Below are 20,496 nucleotides of genomic sequence, written 5' to 3' on the forward strand. Positions count from 1 at the left end.
AGTATAGTTGCACATGTGCACTGAAGGCTCCCATAGTCATTGCCAAAACTGGCCAGTCCTTTAGGGCAGTGGTCCCCAACCTTGGGCCTCCAGATGTTCTTGGACTACAACTCCCAGAAGCCTTCACCACCACCTTGGCTGGCCAAGATTTCTGGGAGTTGAAGCCCAAGAACATCTGGAGGCCCAAGGTTGGGGACCACTGCTTTAGGGGACTAATAATTCTTTCGGGAGGGGCAATGAGACTTACTTCTGGGCAAGATTGTGGATTAGGACCTCTATCCTGCTGAAGGAATAGATGACAGTAGAGAGAGGAGGGAGCCACAGAGAAGGAGCCACAAACAGAGGTAGGAACAGAGAGAGAGGGAGAGGGAGATGGAAATCACAAAAAGAAAGGCAGTGAAAGAAACAACAACAAAAAACAAAGAAAGAGAGGAGCCAGAGAGAGTGTGACAGAGAGGGAAAGAGAGAGGAGGGAGTCACAGAGGAATTGAGAGACAAAGGGGTGGGGGATCCACAGGGAGAGAGAGAGAGAGAAGGAGAGAGAGAGAAATTGTGGCCACAGAGAAAGAGAAAGAAGACAGGAAAAGAGAAAGAGACGAGTGCTAGGAAAGGGAGGAGAGAGAGAAGAACCATAGATACACAGAGAAAAGCATTATGGGGAAAGAAAGAGAAAAAAAACTGAAAGAGTCCCAGCAGACAAATACCCAGAGAACTACAGTGGTGCCTCACTTAACCGGCGCCCCGTTTAATGACGAATCCGCATAGCGACGATTTTTTTGCAATCGTTTTTGCAATCGCATTGCGATGTTTCTAATGGGAAAATATCGCTTTGCGATGACCGGTAAGCTGTTTCGCTTATCGATTTTCGTATAACGATGATTTCCCAACAGCTGATCGGCGGTTCCAAAATGGACACCAGGTTAAAAAAATGGCCACCCGCTGTGTTTCCGTGCCCATTCCTCGCTTACCAGGCAGCGAAAATGGCTGCCGTATGGAGGATTTTCGCTTAAAGGTGAGTTTTTTGCCCATAGGAACACATTAAACAGGTTTTAATGCATTCCTATGCATTTTATTTTGGCATAGCGACGAATCCATATAGCGACGATTTTTGCTGCACGGATTATCGTTGCTATGCAAGGCACCACTGTAGTTGAAAAACAGCCCTGGCAAACACTTTGTGTTTGGGTGAGAAGTGGTTAACTGATAAAAAAAGTGTCAGCTTGTGAGATTTTCCCTTCCTTGGGGTCAATGAGTGAACGGCAGTGAGCCCAAGAGGGGCTCCTGTAGACCATCCCAACTGCTGACATTGGTGTCATCAACATTCAAACTGTCTGTTGTTAAGTAAAGATTACCATCCTTTTTTTCTGCTGGCAGCATGGGCACAATATTGCAAGGAAATACTGGACCATTTCCCAGTGTTTTGAACTCTGAGATGTCATATACAGTATAACTCTGGGAGAGAGGTTGGTAAAGGTCCCTGTGGAGTGTCTGAAGGGTGGCTGGGTTTGCCTGTATGAGGGACAAGTAAGTGCCATAAACCAGAGGTTGTCAACCCCCGGTCCGCGGCCCAGTGTCAGTCCGTGGCCTGAGCCAGACTGGGCTGTGGAGACAGACTTCCCACCCCCCACTCCCCTCCCCACAGCTGCTTTGCACATACATGCACATGCCAGTGCTGCCGTTAGTGCTCTCCCACCTTCACGCAGGTACCTGAGTGCCTGCGCAAAGGACTGGGTGGGTGGTAATGCAGGCCCTCCTGCGCTTGCATGAAGGGGTGAAGGAGCGCTCATGTCAGTGCTGCCACACACGCATATGCACAAATCAGCACCTAATCCACTGAGCTATCCACAAGTGTTGGTTGGGAATCGCCACAGCTAGCCAGAGAGGTTGACAACACTACAAAGACTTTAAAATGTATGTGTATATATGTGTAACTACCAGTTTCCAGGAACCATGTTCCTCTGATGCAGTCATTTTCGGAAGAGTGGATTTCTCTGTTTGCTGGTGCTGAATACAAATTTCTCTCAAATTGCCTGAAAAAGAGGGTGTTCATTTTCCTGCAAAGTTATTCATATCATTTAAATCAATAGGTCAAATGTATTGATTCACTGATTTGCAGCTGTTGAAAAATGTCCAAATGGCTGCCTGTTATTTTGTGCTGAAAGTACCTCCAAAAAGCTTAACAAGACCATGTTTTCATTTTGCATTTCAACAGATCTTTTCACTATCTTTTAATCTTTAAGTGGTATTGTAATTCTTAACCAATCACCTCTGAGTCATGTGTTATCATTAAGGACTTTCTTACAGAAAGAGGTAGGTTGGAGGACCTGAGCTGGACTGCGGTAGGCTAAAGAATCCTGGCTTTGAAGATAGTGGAGAGGTGGGTGGTGGGGGTAGGCAGGCTGATGGTGGGGGGAGGGGATGGGGCACAGCGACCACAAGGGCCACAAAGCACAGGCAGCTGGCGATGAGGCACCAGTAGTAATGGCAGTGGGCTGCTGGCAGTGGTGGGCCACAGGCCACAGGGCCTGGGCAGTGCTGACAGCAGGTGATGAGCAGCGGGGTGGCAGGCCACGGGTCATGGTAGGCAGTGGGCAGCAGCAGTGGTGGCAGGCAGCAGCATGGGGCATCTACGGCATCACCCACCACTGCCACCATCTTTAGAGGCAGGAGCCGGATGCTGTCCGCTCGTGGCAGAAGCAGGGTCTGGCTCGGGGAGAAGGGAAGTTGGTCTGCTGTCTCCGAATATCCGCCCCCCGCCCCCAAAAGGCAAGCAGCTCAAAACCAGGGCTTGAGGCTTGGCACCAAAGGCCCGGACTTGACTTTGGACTTGGTAGCAAAGACTCGGACACAAGCGTGGGACTCGATCCCGAAGACTTGCCAACATCCCCTAGTGCCTGGCATCCCCTCTACTGCTCAGTCTGTTTCTGGGACCTACCAGAAACCGGGAGGGAAAGGGGGGGGAAGATTACCAGGCGGGGAAAAAGGTATTTTTGGATTCAAGAGACAATAAGCACACCAGTAGGAGAAGGTGTGGCAATCTCCTCCGAAGCCCCTAACCCCCCCAGGCCTTCACGAGGTTCTCGCTCTTCTTGTTTCTTCACTGCCACCAGGTATTGCTGCCTCAATACCATTCAATCAAGGAGACATGTGTACTTTTAAAACTTAACTCATTTATTAGATCAGGGAAGTTAACATATGATTGATATTCAATAGGTAAATCACAGGTTGCTAATCACTTGTATTTGAATCAATTCTACTTTAACTTCAAAACTCTATTAACTCTCTGTTCCATTCGGCGTTCTTACAGATCTCTAACTCTCTCTTAGTTCACTTTTAAGTTTCACACAGTCTCTCTCTACCAGAATCTCTCCCAGACTCCATACACCAGTCTATATATCCAGCCCCCTCCCCGTTCCGTCCACTGATTGGCTCCTTCTTCACTGTTCTTCTTTGACGGACAGGTGAGGGTAATGCAGCAAAGGATAAAGCAAAGCTAAGCAGTGACCAAGACCCCTTCTGCCTCCTGGGAGCTGTAGTGCATTATTCTGTCTGGGACATGTATAGAGCCAGCCAACAATGACCTTTTCTGAGACTCATCATCACACAAAGATTTCAGGGCCTTTTATGACAGGACAGTATGGCCGTTAACACCTGCACCCCACTTTAATCACAACATTCTCTCTTAATTGACAAACTGACAGAAGAATAACTCACTCGTTGGTACAAGGATAAGAAAATACTCTGCTTATTGTCAAAATGATAACAGAAATGTCTTCAGACATGGCTAACGAGCAGAGGGATAGCATCTAGTTTCCCTGGCTCCTGATGTCTGCTGTGCGGGGATATCCTTATATGAATACCCCCATCTCTAATCTGGAGTTATTGGCCTTGACTGCCACTGCTGAGAAAAACACAGGCTTTCCCCAGACAACCACCTATCAAGTCAAGGTAGAAGTCATGAGGTACCTCTTCTAAACAAATTTCAGGCTAAGGACAGCCATAAAGGCAGCTAAGATGGAAGCAAGTTTGGGCATCAGGAAACATTGGGTGATACTACTACTCTTCTCCTTGACCTAAAATACTATATTAAAACAAATTTACTTGAAGGTGTTCTCTTCTTTTACCAAGCAAACCCATAAATATTATCAAAACTGCAGAATACTATTATGCCAAAAATAGAACGATAAAAAAGGGCTTATTAGTAATTCCATGCTATCAACTTGGTTTTGACTTAGGGTGATGCTTACTGGGGTGTTCTAGGCAAAGCAGACTCAGAAAAGGTTTACTCTTCCCTTCTTCTTGGGGTGTCCGAGCGTTGTGCAGCTTGCCCAAGATCGCATAGGCAGGCTCCACTGACAATTTGGAATCGAACCCCCAACTTCTGGCTCTCCCACCTAAACCACGGAGCTACCCAGCCAGTTGAAAAAGTCTTGGCCACTTCTATAAATGAATAGTGCTTGTAAAATCATCTACTTAAAGACCCTTTAGCAATTCTGCTTGATAAAAATGGAAAAAATAAAAAGCATTTCTGTCCCCCAAAATGATTAAATGATCCTACATTCTGTCTGCTACTCTTTTCTTTCTTAAGAGCATTTCAGTCAAATTTCATAAATTCATATATTTGCAAGTCTTGTTTCTGTCTGCTAATAAGCATCTTTAGTCTTTCTAAATACGTGCGTAGCATATGACCCAGTCACATACATTGTTAGCTGTTAATCAAATCATCTAGAACTGTTATTATTGGAAGCACATTCTTTCAATACTTTGTTGTTATTGTGCTCTCTAGGACACGAACATTGTTATTGCAGATGTAGTCTGAACAAATTTTGAGAAAGATTTTGTACAATTATACACTTTCTATTCAAGCGGCTAAGAAAACACAAAATAGAAGTATATTCATGGTCTCTTGCTTCCGTCTAGTGGATAAAGTGAGTTATGCCAGCTAATTGTCACAGAAAACCATTGTCTTATTTTTAAAAGATACAGTATTTGATTTTCCCCCTAATGCAAACACTTAATAAGTCCAAAAGAACAGAATCTGTGGATTCTTTGACATAAGACTTACAAAGTTAGTTCTTAGACATAATAAGTGGAGAAAGTACTAATGATTTACCCAACGAATTGCATTTCTTGCTCTGATTCATACTTTCCAGTATGTTTCAACTAGAAGTCTGAAAAGTTAATTAAAACTCTATCATCATAGGCATCCTTCAGTCTCAAGAGACTATGGTAACATGCTCTGAATCGAGGAGTGTCCTCTCCAGAACATGAAGCCCGGGTAAGGTAATGTGGAGGATAGGCTGTTACCCAAGCAGCAGATTCCCCCTCTCCACATTGCTGAAATGGTCCAATGGAAAGGCAAGAGCCAATACGACTGGTTCCAGCAATGTCGCAGAAGTTGGCAGAACGACACATGCTGCCTTTGGGACTCCAGCTCCAGATTTTGCCTTAAAACTAGTCCAACTTAAAAAGCTTTTTGACATTATTATTACAAACAACAAGTTACAACACTGAATTAGAATTAACTGCTATTATGTGATTTATTTATTTATTTATTTATTTATTTATTTATTTATTTATTTATTTATTTGATTGATTGATTGATTTATATCCCGCCCATCTGGTAAATTGATACCACTCTGAGCGGCTAACACAGAAAAGTATACAATTATAATAACATAAATCCAAAATATTGATTAACAGAACATAATAAAATCATAAATAATAAATAGAAAAGGAAGAAAAAATAATTTAAATTAGCTTAATTTCTTCAGTGTTTGAACAGCAAGTGTATAATCATTCACAATCCTTCTCAAAATAGCTTGTATATGAGATTTGTTCAGACTCGTTCTGTGACAACAGTTGTGGTGTGACACCCTTACAAGAAGGCTTTTTACGTTTAAAAAACAGTGAATGCTCAATGAAGGTTTTTATAAATAGAAAGACAGAAATGAATCAGTGAAGTGAAACATACGGCGTTCAAATATAAAAGTAAAATTGAACTTTAAAGGAAGAAACTAACAGTTAAAAGCTTGAATTAACACTCTGGATTAAAATAATGGCTCAACCGTTATACAGCATTAGCAGGAAATAATTAGAAGGGGGGGTGAATAAGAGAAAACTGAATAAATCGAGAAAGAGTCTGTTTAGTTTGCTCAAAGCTATCCAGAATTTATGACCCCCATTATCATAGAGAGTTCTGATATTATTCTTTTAAAGAAAAACATATCTTGTGCTATTTTAAAGACAGACTTAGTCACCCCAGTCCCCATATCTGGTTACACTGGTGCAGCGCAAACACCGCAAATGGTGTAACCTTAGGAAGAAAAGTGGTATTTCCATACTTTTTCATGGATCTTATGCTTTCTTTTCCTTTTTTTAAAGCAGTATTTTCCTGGAAGCCACTTGGCACTTTCCATGAGACCATATTTGACACAAATTCACCCACAAAATGTCATTGTGCCTTATATGCTTCTCTTGTAAATATTACATTATTCAATTAAAATTACTCAAAAGTGGCTTTTCATTCATCCAGAGTTCCCAAAGCAAACCAGCTTTGCACAGACTCTTAGAATTTAATTGGGCAACCTTGGCCCTCTGCACATTTTTAGGACCACAACTCCCATAATCCCTCACAGTTGAGTATAATGGCTGGAGCTGATGAGAGTTGTAGTCTCTTAACATGTGGAGGGCCACAGGTTGTACACCTGATCTAATGTGATCAAGTAAAAAGATCCGCCCTGATCTAATGTGATCAGATAAAACTCTTGTCTTTCTAATGAGTTGATTTGAGGCATTTATGTCATGTCATCTCAAGATATCTCATGAATTTTTGAAAGCAAGTTGGCATAGGAAACCTCACATTCCAAAATTCCCTTTTTTACACATCTCATAAAACCACAACAGCATTTTCCTTTGTATCTAATTCCCTTACTATGAAAGCCCTTGATATCTCTTGAGATCTTTCAAAACTTTGAAAACAGGAAAAAAAAATAAAGATTTGGATTAATCTTCAGGCTTTTTCAATCTTTTTGTTGGGTGACACACAGTTCTTTATAAATGAGTCATTTTTCTTCAAAGGGAAGGTGCTCACACCCATCTGCATGGTATTCAACTGCCCTTTTCTCTTCCCCAATCACTTCTAGAAGGTCAGCCTTCTGCTCCAAAGAGAATTCTGCCACTCTGCCATACACACAGTTTTCAAATTCTTTCTTCCTCTGAAGAATCAGCCCCTTTATGGCATTTTGGGCACTGTTACATCCATCTGCTAACTTCCTGCACTCTTCCTCAAAGCTGGGGTTGGAAGGGTCCATGGAGATAAGCCGGCCAAGGCTGCTGATGCTGCCCAGCAGATACTGTGAAGAAATCTCTGTGTAAGTTGAAGAAATCATGTGCACTAAATGAGCCACATTGGAAGCACTGGATGCCTGCTTGTAGATCAGGTCTTTCAAAAAGTCATTGCTGAAGTAGCTGGCAATTTTCTGTACACTTTCAGCTGAACTTACAAATTCAGTGATGCGACAGTTGAGGCAGGACTCGGTGAGGCTGGAGATCATCTGAAAGAAACGTACCATGTTTTCCCATTGCTCTTTCACTTGTTCGAAAGCACTCAGCCCATCAATCAACATCTTCCTGGCTTTTTCAAAATCGATCTCCTTTGTCTCACATTTCCTCATGTGATTGAGTATATCGATCAGCTCCTCGTTCTTCTCCTCCAGATTTTCAATACTTCTCTGGTACTGTTCTTCAGTGGTCATCAGCAATTCTTGATGATGTGTTAATTTGAAAGTGGCTTTGCTCACTACTCCGAATTCCTGCAATTTATCTTCAAACCATGGTTTGTACTTTTTAGCGTCTGGGATCATAGGAACCAACATTGCTGCCTGAGCACGTGATTTGCTCTTACGGTCAAAGTGGGCTATTTTTTGCACTACACGTTTAATTTTTTCTTTTAAATCTTTCTTACCAGTGGTCGGCTCCGCAGACACTACTACTTCAGACAGTTTCTGACAAAGATCGATGATGGAATTGCATATTTCCAAGAACACATTCTTCATGCTACAATCTTTTTCTTGGTTAATCTTGTCTCTCAGTTGCTCAGCATTTTCTTTGATCCAAGATGAGTTGACCTTCTTGTCTTTTTCATTGTAAAGGAGATCCATCTTGAGGTTGCCTTCTTCGTCAACGAGCTGATTGAGATTATTTCCTAAAAATATAAGTAGTGGTGCTTGACAGTAGATGTTACACAATGCTATGGGGTCCTCTTCAGTTCTACTGTCAGGCTCATCTTGACTCTTATCTTCAGGTTTATCAGTGTCACACTTGGCACTACTATTGACTTCCTTATCTTCAAGTTTATCAATTTCACACTCGGCACTGCTATTGACTTCCTTATCTTCAGGTGTATCAGTTTCACACTTGGCACTGCTATTGACTTTCGTGTCTTCAGGTTTATCAATTCCACGCTTGGCACTGCTATTGACTTTATTACTTGGACATCTACCAAACATAAGGGTGGCAAAGAAAATATATAGTATAGATATGTTTGCTGTCATAGACTCAACAAGTTCCATACCTACAGCTGCCCATCCCTCAGGAATGTTTTTGACAGCCATTCTGTAATCATCAAAAGTTGCTTCAGTTCTTTCTTTTACACGCTTGCAATACTCCTCTGCCAACTGCTGGGCCTTTTTTGCTTGCATTTCTTTTTCATTTAAGACTTTTAAGATCCTTTCGGTCTCTTCAATTTTTTTCTTATATTCACTTTTGGAATTCAGGCAAGCTTCTAGAACCTCCTGGATCAGATGGATGACCTCACTGAATTTGTTTTCCACCGCCAAAGCCAATGATATGCATTTATCAGCTACAGTTTTGATGTTGTTTAGCTGCCCAGGCAGAAGAGTGGTCACCACTTCGATATCCTGTGACAGAATCTGGATGAGAATTTTCATTTGCTCAGGAATACTCATGGATAAAAGTCTGATCTTGTCCATGTTCTTGTGAGCAGTGCTAAAGGCCTCCCAGCCTGTGTTGCTCACCTGCATTAGAGTTGCGAGGAATGATTCTGGAGAGGTGATGTGTTTGAATCCTCCTCTGCGTGGATTTGTGTTAATGGAAAAGTCTCCCTGGCTCACAGAGATGCGAGCCAGTTCTCCTAAGATGGCAATGGAGAGAGGTCCGGGGATCAAATATGCCTCCCAGTTTGCATAAGGTCTCAATATCAGCTCTGTCTCCTTCTGGACTTGGTCTGCTAGCTGACAATCCATCCCAGTTTTAGCCACATCGTCCATTTTGTGCCTAAATATTTAAAAAAGCAGTGTAAAATTTCAGATGCAGTTTCTTATAATGTCATTTGGGTGTGAGCCCCACTAAAACAAATATATATATAATCGGGTTCAGGAAATTTCCTTGTACCTGATAAAGGGTGTGGCATTTTCCTCATGTTTTGGGTCCCTGTAATCCTGCTCTGTACCTCTCCCAATTGTTTTGTAACTTAAAAAGAAAATTCACCACTACAGAGGTGTTTTTTTTGTTTTGTTTTGTTTGGTAAATGGCAATATATTCCATATAGGGCTATCTTCCAAGTTTGTTGGGAAACTGTAATTGATGGCAGCTAGGATTCATTTATATACAATTTCTATTAAAATTAGTAAATCTATGTTCCACCCAAATGAATCCCAAGCCGAGGTATTAAATACACAAAATTCATTTTTTAAAATGAAAAGAAGCATTGCTTTTTTTCCTTTTATTTATTTTTATTTATTAAATTTATAACCCACCCATCTAGACCGAAGTCTACTCTGGGCGCCTACTTTGTCTTTGAAAAAGGACATAGTTATTAGGAAATAGCTAGTCTGTGAAATCAAAACAATGCTACAAATCTATATATCAATGATGTCCCACATCAAATCTGGCAGTACAATTAAAAGCTCCAAGATTGACACCCACAACATCAACGGCTTATTTACTTGTTCCTATGCCAATATTATCTACGCCATATTTTGCCAACAATGCCCTCCTGCACTCTACACACGATAGAGGGGACAATAATCTCTGCCCAAAATAATTACTGGACATAAATCTGACATCAGGAGTGGCAATACACAAAAACTGGTTTCAAAACATTTCAATCTCCCTGGACACTCTATAAATAACCTGCAAGGGATTCTAGTGGTGGGAAAGCTAAAAAATGAGGAAGCAACCACATTATCATTTATCCCCCATCTTGTCCCCTGGTTTGGACAGTCAGATTCTATTTTGTGACAACTATACAATGCGTATAGAGGGCTCCGGACTCCAGAATGACCTTACATCCTGGAGGGGGAAGAGTCACTCTACTGGGGACCAAGGCACTCCTGGGAACCTAAACTGCCCCCCAAAGATTCACCAAAAAATACCCTCAAATGGCCAATATACCCCCAACATAGGCCACCTGCAATTTTTCATTTTATTAAACTGTCTTTAAAAAAGAGAGATATTTTCCTTGCAATTCTTGTTTTTTACCGTAGGTTGTGTTTTTTAAAGAAATCAACCAGGGAATAAAATGTAAAAAAATAATAATGAACAATCAGTACAATGATTAAGTGCCCTTGTTCTGTTTCATTAACTTATCTGTTACCTAACACACAGAACAATGAATTGCATGTGGAAGTGGGATGGGGGGAATAAAATACTCACTTCTTTGATATGCGACTTCTGCAGTTCAGCGTTCACAGCTTGTTTAACATGTAAGTCTGAAGATGAGTATAAAAATCACGATGACCTTTGCTGCAACAAATGAGTAAGATTTTTTTGTTGAGATCAACCAATTAAGAAGTAAGTTTCACTTTCTGTTGCAGAAATAGATTTCCTGCAAACAGCAATGGAAACAATTTCCATGAGAAGTGGCCAGTGGAAATTCCAACCCTGGAGACATTCCAGAGACATTAGACACCCACCCGGCAGATATCTTTCGATTTCTATTCCTGCACTGAGCAGGGGAGTTGGACTTGATGGCCTTATAGGGCCCTTCCAAATTCATGATTCTGATTCTAAGCAGTGTTTCAGAGCCGAGAATATACTCTGCTCTCTGTACGAGTTGTCAGGGGTGGCGGGAGGGGACACAGATTCCAGATAGCCATACCAATTTGATTTCACTTATTCATTTACAAACACATTCCAAATCCACCTTATATCAACAGGGCTCAGGGGAAAGTATCTTCAATAAAATCTAATTAAAAAAAAACTAATACAGCATAAAAACACTGGACAATTCAACATTTTAATACACTAAAACATTTTGGACAATCTCGTGTTCAGTCATACAGCTGCCAACACGTAGTGGTGTCCACTGTGACAAACACGATTCCCTAGGGAACGCGTGAATGCTCGGACAAAGAGTAATCAGGAGATTGTACACCCTAAAATGTGCTGAGAGAGTCCCAGAGCTCGGCTACGCGTGTCAAAGCTCCCTTTTACAAGTCTGCCCTTATAAGAACACCCTTGTACCTTTGAATATTACTGATAGAAAACCATGTGGGCTTTGTAGTCCTTAGACTTCTTATGCACCACAGGCAGGACTCATTAAGTATGCAAGGTCGAGGCAAGCACTATCAGATGACCTATGACAAGTTTACTGTTCAGGAAACCAATTGAGCTTTATAATCATTATTTTATTAAAGAAAAAGTAAGCTCCTTAACGAAAAAGTCAAATTATGCAAAAGCAAACAAATAAACATTATGCTGGTTAATTACAAACTTGTAGTGAGGCAAAGAAAACATGAAAAATATCCAAGTGTCCAAAAACATTAAAAGAATTCAAAAAGTCAAGAAAATGAATAAAAACAGTTCCAATAAGGAAATCCATCAAGAAAACAAAATAGTCCAATTATGTTAGAAAAAGTCCATAGTCCTTGATAATCCTGTAAATGAAAAATACTGTACAAAAGGAAAAATCCTGTAAAAGAAAATATCCCATTGTCCTAAGAATAATCCACAAGAATAGTCCATAGGAGTAGTCCATAAGAATAGTCCATGAAAAGAGTCAAGAATATTCCGTGAGTGCGTGTATGAGTAATCCATGTATGTAGGCCATGGGTGACCTATGAGTAGGTCATGAAAGACTTAAGGATGGGTCACAAAAGACAATGTCCATAGGTAAAAGTTCCTTTTTCAAGAGTAACTGATAAGTCCTTATCTGCTCCTTCCCACGATGTCATCCAATCACAGTCCGTCGTTAGGTAAACAGTCCTGTTGTACCACCTGACCTTCTCTCTCATGGGTAACAGATGTTATTTGGGTTTCTGTGGTTTTGCGAAGAGTCACAACAATACCCATCTATCTTATCACAAAGTTCCTTCTCATGCTCTCAGAAAAGCATTCTCCCAGCTCTCACTAGCAAACAACCTGTTAGCATTGCAAGGATCCCTTATACAGAGAAACAAGATGGAACCTCTCTTGCACATTTCTTAATTACAAAACCCATGTTCAGTACAAGATTTTAATCACATATCCCATCTCATCACATCCACTACTTTCCTCACTCTGATCTTCCACATGTCTGGTCCTTACTCAGGTTGTAAGGACCAATTGCTCCCACAATTGGTCAGGTCACAGGAAACCTACATGAGCAGAGAAGCAGTTGTACAGTTGCTCTTCTACTCCAAATAGGGTACTGGTCGCGACGAATAAAACCACTTAAGACCAAAAATAAAAAGAGACCGAGACATTGTAGTACAAGCCTGGATTCCTCTGATAACCAAATGCTCAGGTGAACAACCACATTTTTACTGTGGCCCTGACGCAGAAGCCATGTTGGCACCAGCTGGGTTTCGAAAGGGAAGCTATTCCATAACTGGGCCACTAATGGCTGAATCAGCCCTTTTCCATGTTGTAAAAAATAAAGCTTCAAATAGTCAATAATAGGTTTTGGGGAAATCACATGGCAGGAAAAATCAAATATGGCGTTTGACTGGGAAATATAGAAGATGTAAAATGCAGGATGTGGACATTCAAGATGTATTATACTGCCCGAATATGGTGTTAAGGACGCACTCCAAGTGGGGGCATTTTCCCAACTAGAAACTGCCTTGGCTACTAGCTGGCTCCTATCCTAGCTGAGTCCACACACCGCTGTCTGGACAAGATGACATTGCTTACCCATGGGAACAGTCAAAACCGGCTGTCATGATACTTTTCTTTAAGACAATGTATAAAAACAGAGATTTCCCTCATGTTTAGGAGGACATCTCCAAAACACACAGCCACCTGCTTTTTACAAAAAGGGGGAGAGACATCTCTGCTGGGAAAAATATTGGGTGAGAAATATTTAATGCGATGTGACTTCTTTGAAAATACTTTCCTTATGTTTTGATAGAATTGTTAAATAACATTTGTATAACAATAAGAGTTTGTTTTTAAGTGACAATGAGAGTTATCTAAGAAATAGTTTTTTACTACAGTGGTGCCTCGCAAGACGAGTGCTCTGTTTTATGACGAAATCGCAAAAGCGATCGCAAAACGATGTTTCCTATGGGTTTTTTTTGCTTTGCAATGATCGGTTCTCTGTTTTGAGAACCGATTCTCGCAAAACGATGATTTTCCTACAAATGGCCACTGGGTAAAAAAAATGGCCGCCCACTGTTTTCTGGGACGGATTCCTTGCTGCACGGGCAGCGAAAATGGCTGCGCTATGGAGGATCATCGCTGGACGGTGAGTTTCAAGCCCATAGGAACACATTAATCGGGTATTAATGTATTTCTATGGGCTTTTTAATTTTGCTTTACGATGTTTTCGTTCTACAGCGATTTCGCTGGAACGAATTAACATCGTAATGCGAGGCACCACTGTATAGAGAACTTGTTTGCTCTGTATTTTTGAATCAGGCTTCACCTATATGATACCTCAACAAAAATTCTTATTTTAATAGTAGTAGGCATCCTTCAGTCTCGAAAGACTATGGTAGCGTGCTCTGTATGGAGGACTTGGAACAGCGTCTAGTGTGGCTGAGCGTCTAGTGTGGCTGATTTTAATAGAACCAAGGTTTATTTCTTAACATAGACAGAAAAAGCATTATGGACACATATAAACTATCCAACTAACTGGAACAGAGCATGGACAGGGTTCTGAGTCCTGTCCTCTGAAGATGCCGGCCACAGAGATTGGCGAAACATCAGGAAGAACAACCTTCAGAAAACGGCCAAAGAGCCCGAAAAACCCACAACAACAATCTCAAGAAATGTCTCCATCAGCACCATAAGAGCTACAAAAAAATTCAGTATTAGGAACAGCATAAATACTGTGCTGATATTTAACAGATATTTAGGTTTTTGGTTAAAACTTTATCTGTTATATAATACCGGTCCATGTTTTTATAATTGTGATTGATTGTGTCTGGTATTTTTGAATAATAACAATAATAACTGCAGAGGCACCCTATGGATAATTGAGTCCTGCCTTTGTCAAGGAGACCCAGTGGGGAATCAAACTCGCAACCTCTGGCTCCTCAACTAGATACCTAAACCACTGAGCTATCCAGCAATTCAGAGCATTATATTTCTGTAATCTTTTCAAACCCCACCACCAATTTTGATGCCTACCTTAACATGATGTGGGGATCTGAGTATGCCTGGAAAGCTGAGGAATACAGGCTTTCAAAGTCTTCCCCTGGGGAAAAAGGGAGCCCTAGCAGGCCTTGGCAACTGAAGGGGAATAGAAAGCTTTCCATGCATTTCGATCAAATATTATCTTTGCTGGACGATGATTCCTCTGACAATATTCGTCCTAAGAGGACTCCGAACTGTTGTTTCTCTCTTGGATTAAGGTGGCCAATTCCAGGCTTCCGGCCCCAAAGCTGTATTGCTAAAGGTGGTACATATTTGTATATTACTGATTTGCTGGAATGCACTCTGGTGTAGAGCGCAATATAAATAAATAATGAAATGTATTTATTCTGATGAATAAACTGAACAGGATAATGGCTCTCTGTGGGCTTCAAGTATAGGACAAGATAACCTCTTCCTCCATACTGACCCAAGAATAATTATGCCCATGTGAGAAAGAATAGCATGTATTTTTAGAGCCTGAAAACATGTTAGCAAAACTCTTGCTGGGCTCATTTGCCTCTACAAATAAGCAGAGACATCACCTTGCCGATAGTCAAAGTTATAGGTTTTTCCAGTAGCGATGTACGGAAGTGAGAGCTGGACCGTAAAGAAGGCTGACTGCCAAAGAATGGATGCATTTGAAATGTGGTACTAGAGGAGACTCTTGAGGGTCCCTTGGACTGCAAGGAGAAAAAAAAACTATCTATTTTAAAGGAAATCAACCCTGAGTGCTCACTGGAAGGACAGATCCTGAAGCTGAGGCTCCAGTACTTTGGCCATCTCATGAGAAGAAAAGACTCCCTGGAAAAGACTCTGATGTTGGGAAAGTGTGAAGGCAAGAGGAGAAGGGGATGACAGAGGATGAGATGGTTGGACAGTGCCATCAAAGCTACCAACATGAATTTGACCCAACTCCAGGAGACAGTGGAAGGCAGGAGGGCCTGGCGTGCTACGAAGAGTCGGCGACGACTTGACGACAGATGGGAGGGCCTGGCATGCTCTGGTCCATGGGGTCACGAAGAGTTGGACACAACTTAACAACTAAACAAACAACTATTACTGGGTTTGCTTTTGATCTGAGCTGCTCTGAGATTTTGCAGTATTAAATGGTATGCAAATACTACTACTACAACAAAACGAGCCAGGTATGACCCCTCACATATGGCCTATGGAAGTGCACTGGGCTGTCATTATTGGTGTGAGTGTGGATTTGCTCCTTATTGTCATTGCGGAATTGTGGTTTTGATCTGAAATCTCCAGATAGCTTGTATATTGAATGAACTGTATGCACTCTACCATGTATATAAAGAAGGCTTTTAAAAAGGGAGAGGTGTCAGTTAGAAAGAAAGGGAAGAGAAGCAGAGCAGGTGTCTGTCAATGGGCCTTTGTGAGAAAATGCAAATATACCCTCCATGCTCAGAAGAAACAGTACAGTTCAAATGCCAGACAGGTAGAATGAGAGGAGACTGGGGCCCTCACTTCCTTCTTGTGGGCTTCCGAGACATATCCAGTTGGCCACTCTGAGAGAAAGTCACCAGATGAGATGTGTGGAATAACAGGTGGCCATTGGACTGGTTTTTCAATAATAATTTACCTTCCTAAATTGAATCTCTCTGTGGTCTCCCTCTGGGGCGGTTTCTCTGCACTAATTCTCCATACAGGAGATCTTTTGGAATCTGACCATCAGCCATTCTCATGACATGCCCAAGCCAACATAGACGGCACTGTATCAGTAATGTATACATGCTAAAAATTCAAGCTTGTTCTAGGACTATTCTATTTGGAACTTTGTCCTGCCAGGTGATACCAAAAATGTGGAAGGTGTTCAGCTTCCTCTCCTACCGTGCACAGAGGGTCCAGGACTCACTGCAGTACAGGAGTGTGCTCAGGACACAGGCTCTATAGACCTAGATTTTGGAGTATGCTGTCAGCTTCTTATTAAGCCATACTCTCTTTGTGAGTCTAGAGAACATGGTAGCTGCTTTCCCAATGCGTTTATCCAGCTCGACATCTAGGGAGAGTGTCAGAGATTGTTGAGCCAAGGTACACAAAGTCATCAACAACCTCCAATTCTTGCGTGGAGATAGTAATAGAGGGAGGTGAGTCCACACCCTGGCCCATGACTTGTGTTTTCTTCAGGTTGATTGTTAGTCCAAAGTCTTGGCAGGCCTTGCTAAAATGATTCATGTATTGTTGGAGGTCTTCAGCAAAGTGGGCAACAATGGCTGCATCATCTGCGAAGAGGAAGTCCCGCATGCATTTCAGTTGGACTTTGGTCTTTGCTCTCAATCTAGTGAGATTAAAGAGCTTTCCATATGATCTAGTCTGGAGATAGACACTTTCTGTTGCAGTTCCAAAGGAATGCTTCAGCATGACAGCAAAAAAGATCCCAAACAGGGTCGGCGCGAGGACACAGCCTTGTTTTACTCCAGATGTCAAAGGGATAGGATGTTGAGCCATCAAAAACAACAGTGCTCCTCATTTCCTCATGAAAGGACCTGATGATATTAAGGGGTCGAGGTGGACATCCAGTCTTGGGAAGTATTTTAAGGCCATCCCTGCTAACCAAATCAAAGGCCTTTGTGAGATCTATGAAGGCCACAAAGAGTGGCTGTTGTTGTTCCCTGCATTTCTCCTGCAACTGTCAGAGGGAGAATACTATGTGAGTGGTGGATCTATTAGCTTGAAATCCACACTGTGATTCTGCATAGACTCTGTCTGCAAAGACCTGGAGTCTCTTCAGCACAACATGGGCAAGCAGCCTCCCGACAATGCTGAGAAGAGAGATGCCACGGTAGTTATTGCAGTGACCTCTGTCTCTTTTGTTCTTATACAATGTGACGATGTTTGCATCCTTCATGTCCTGTAGTACTCCACCTTCCCTCCAGCTAAGACAAAAGTCTCCATATAGTTAGGTGGTGATGATCTCTTTACAGCACTTCAGCACTTCAACAGGTATGTTATCCTTCCCAGGTCTCCTTCTTGAGTCAAGGACATTCCTACTCTGTAAAGGGCCAGCCATAGTCATAAAACTAAACAGACAGGCAAACAAACAACAGGCATTATTTTTATCTACCCTTTTGTTCTCTCTGTAAGATCTGAAGACCTTAGGAATGGACCTCAACAGATGGGAAACCTTGACTGAGTGTTCAGCCTGGAGGCAGGCGGTGCATCACGGCCTCTCCCAGTTTGAAGAAGCAGATAACTAAAAGAATATTCAACCACTCAAAATATTCTTTCGCTGAAAGAAACCCCCAAACCTATCCTCATCTCCAGGCTGGAAAAAGAGGGAGAAGTTTTCCCCTGGGGCTTTGAGGGAGAGATCAAGAGGCCCCTGCTTCAGTATGGGGGGGAGCCTTCATCATCTGAGAATGGAAGGGATTTCTTTGATGTGATTTTAGTTGTGTTTCATGAGCTGGATTTATCAGCCACAAGTTGTGTCTAATGGCGGGTGTCTGATGGGCTGGTCTCTCCAGTACTTGAAGCTGTTCTAGGTTGAATACCTCTGGGGACAGGGATGTTTTGTGGATGCCCATTGCTCCACAAGGAAACAGTTCTACCATTTCTCAGATAATATTTTATAAGATTCCCCTCTTGGGTGCACAGCCATACTGATTCAACCTTCTTTTTATTTCTCCACCTTTCCCTCTCTCTACACTTACACGGGCTCACCTCAGATAAACCAACGCAACCTTTTAGCCAATTGTTAATAGGAGACAACATACCTTTGCTTGGTGGACTCACGAGGGCTCTTCCCATTTAATACCACTTTAAAAAACATGACTGACAATAAGTTAATTTCCCAATGTCTAATGTTTAACAACCAAATGAATCTCTAATCTTAATGTTTCATCCCATTTTGGTAGAAACATGGTCCACTCTGTTGTGGCCAACATCTGTTGATGGCCATTGTCTGTCACGGCTTCCTCAGGAAAGGCGGTCTTTCACCAAGTCCACCTTCTGGCCCAAGCAATGGAGCTGGGAGGTCTTCTGTTGTCCTGGCAATAACATCAGCAACCTGGATGATAAGGAAAGAATGGTGAAGAAGAAGAAGAAGAAGAAGAAGAAGAAGAAGAAGAAGAAGAAGAAGAAGAAGAAGAAGAAGAAGAAGAAGAAGAAGAAGAAGAAGAAGAAGAAGAAGAAGTAGAAGTAGAAGTAGAAGTAGAAGAAGAAGAAGAAGAAGAAGAAGAAGAAGAAGAAGAAGAGAGCTGCCGCCGCCTTCTATGGTTTCCAGGAAAGCTGATGATGGGATGGAGAGGAAGAAAGGTCGTTGTAGGTCCTGGAAAGTCTTTCTTATGAACCACTTTTGTCATGTATTTTCCCATTTCCCCCTCAGGGTCTTGCCTCCTTGTGTCGTGGACAGAGTACAACAATCCTTTTTTATTATTTTTAGGACCCGATGGATAAGAACAGAGGAATTTGAAGAACAGCAGGATCCCCAAAAATATTAAAAGAAAAATCATAGAAATACATATTTCTAAAGATGAAGATACCAGAACTGGCGACTAGAGGCGACTATTAAAATAGCATTCTCTATAATCTGCATTTTTCAGCCTCCGTGGGGAGACTTGGAACAGATCTACCACAGATGCGGGGCTCCTACTGTACCATTTATTTATGGCTTTGGGAAGGCCAGGTATCACTTATCATATTAAACACTATGAAACCTAAATGTGTAGAAAAATGGGAAATCTTCCTCCCCTTCCAGCTTTTTCCTCCACAGCCATCTGAGGGACGTCATTTGCGAGCCCTCCCCAGACCAGTTTCTGTCCTCACAGTTTCCAAAGCATGACAGCAGCGTGAGCAGGAACCTCAGAGATGGCCCAGCTTATACAGTGGTGCCTCGCTTAACGGGCGCCCCGTTTAACAACAAATCCGCATAGCAATGTTTTTTTTGCGATCGCTTTTGCGATCGCATTGTGATGTTGCCCATGGGGAAAAATCGCTTTGCGATTTTTTCCCATAGCCCCATTTTCCCCCAGCTGACCGGCGGGAGCTTCCGAAGGACAGCGGGGGAGCCCTCCCCTGCGGACCTCCCAAAGGCCCCATTTTCAGCCAGCTGATTGGCGGTTCCAAAATGGCCACCTGCTGTGTTGCCTCGCTTTAGAGGCACCGAAAATGGCCGCCCCTATGGAGGATCTTCACATAACGGTGAGTTCCCCTCATAGGAACGCTTTAAACAGGGTTTAATGCGTTCCTATGGGTTTTTTTGCCCCGTATAGCGACGAATCCGGATAGCGACGATTTATCCGGAACGGATTATTGTCACTATGCGGGGCACCACTGTACTTCCTTTGTCTCCCTCACAGGGCATGCAATGGCAACAGGGGCAGGCTCTGGATCATCTTCTCTTGGTGGTGGATGGGAAAGGATGTCTGTATGTCTCCAGGAGGTAAGGAAGATGCAGGGGAAGACAGGCCGGATGTTTTCTCTGTGTTGGAAGTGGAGGTGGTGAAAGAAGGTCCTTTTTTTCATTCCTTTTCCTGCTCCAGTGTGGTGTGAGGGTTCGTATATAGCCTCCTCCTCCTTTTCAAATAGAGCAGGAGTCATTTTTAAAGTTAAATCAAAACTTCTCCCACAGTCCATGCAAGAAGGGGTCACCTTCCCCTTTAAGGAGTTACTTTTCTTCAGTCTCTAATAACGGCAGGGTCTCCTCGTCTCGGGTCTCTCCCCAAAGGGGTTCCCTCTCTCTCTCTCAAAGGGTGTCCATGGTCCCGGAGGTCCTCCCTCCTCCGGATTTCCTCCAAATGCCATGCCCGACGTTCTTCTGCTTCCTGCGCTACCTTCTTTTCCTCTCTTAGGCGTTGCCTCCACTTACAGGCTTCAGACTCACCCCAATATGATGGTCTTTGGGGTAGTCCTTGCCTCCTGCGATAATCTGCCTCCTCGTGAGGTACCTTCACCTTTTCCCAT

At 42.4% G+C, this 20,496-nt stretch overlaps 1 protein-coding gene and 1 long non-coding RNA gene across 3 annotated transcripts in view; one reads left to right on the forward strand and one right to left on the reverse strand.

Annotated features, from left to right (window-relative positions):
- Positions 1-3,150: 3,150 nt before the first annotated feature.
- Positions 3,151-20,496, reverse strand: part of LOC110090172 (uncharacterized) — a 51,706-nt gene continuing 34,360 nt past the window's right edge. For both annotated transcript variants that reach the window (XM_078388691.1, XM_072989106.2), the window contains exons 3-4: positions 10,678-10,767; positions 3,151-9,297 (exon numbers count right to left, since the gene is read on the reverse strand). In XM_078388691.1, the coding sequence (XP_078244817.1) occupies positions 7,065-9,290 (2,226 nt within the window). In that variant the 5' untranslated portion in view covers positions 9,291-9,297; positions 10,678-10,767 and the 3' untranslated portion in view covers positions 3,151-7,064. The remainder of the gene's footprint in view (positions 9,298-10,677; positions 10,768-20,496) is intronic.
- The window catches only part of LOC144587579 (uncharacterized), a 127,030-nt gene continuing 124,586 nt past the window's right edge, over positions 18,053-20,496 (forward strand). The window contains exon 1 of the long non-coding RNA XR_013542726.1: positions 18,053-18,726. This is a non-coding gene — a long non-coding RNA (uncharacterized LOC144587579). The remainder of the gene's footprint in view (positions 18,727-20,496) is intronic.

The sequence above is a fragment of the Pogona vitticeps genome, chromosome 2 (genome assembly GCF_051106095.1).
Source record: "Pogona vitticeps strain Pit_001003342236 chromosome 2, PviZW2.1, whole genome shotgun sequence".
NCBI lineage: Eukaryota > Metazoa > Chordata > Lepidosauria > Squamata > Agamidae > Pogona > Pogona vitticeps.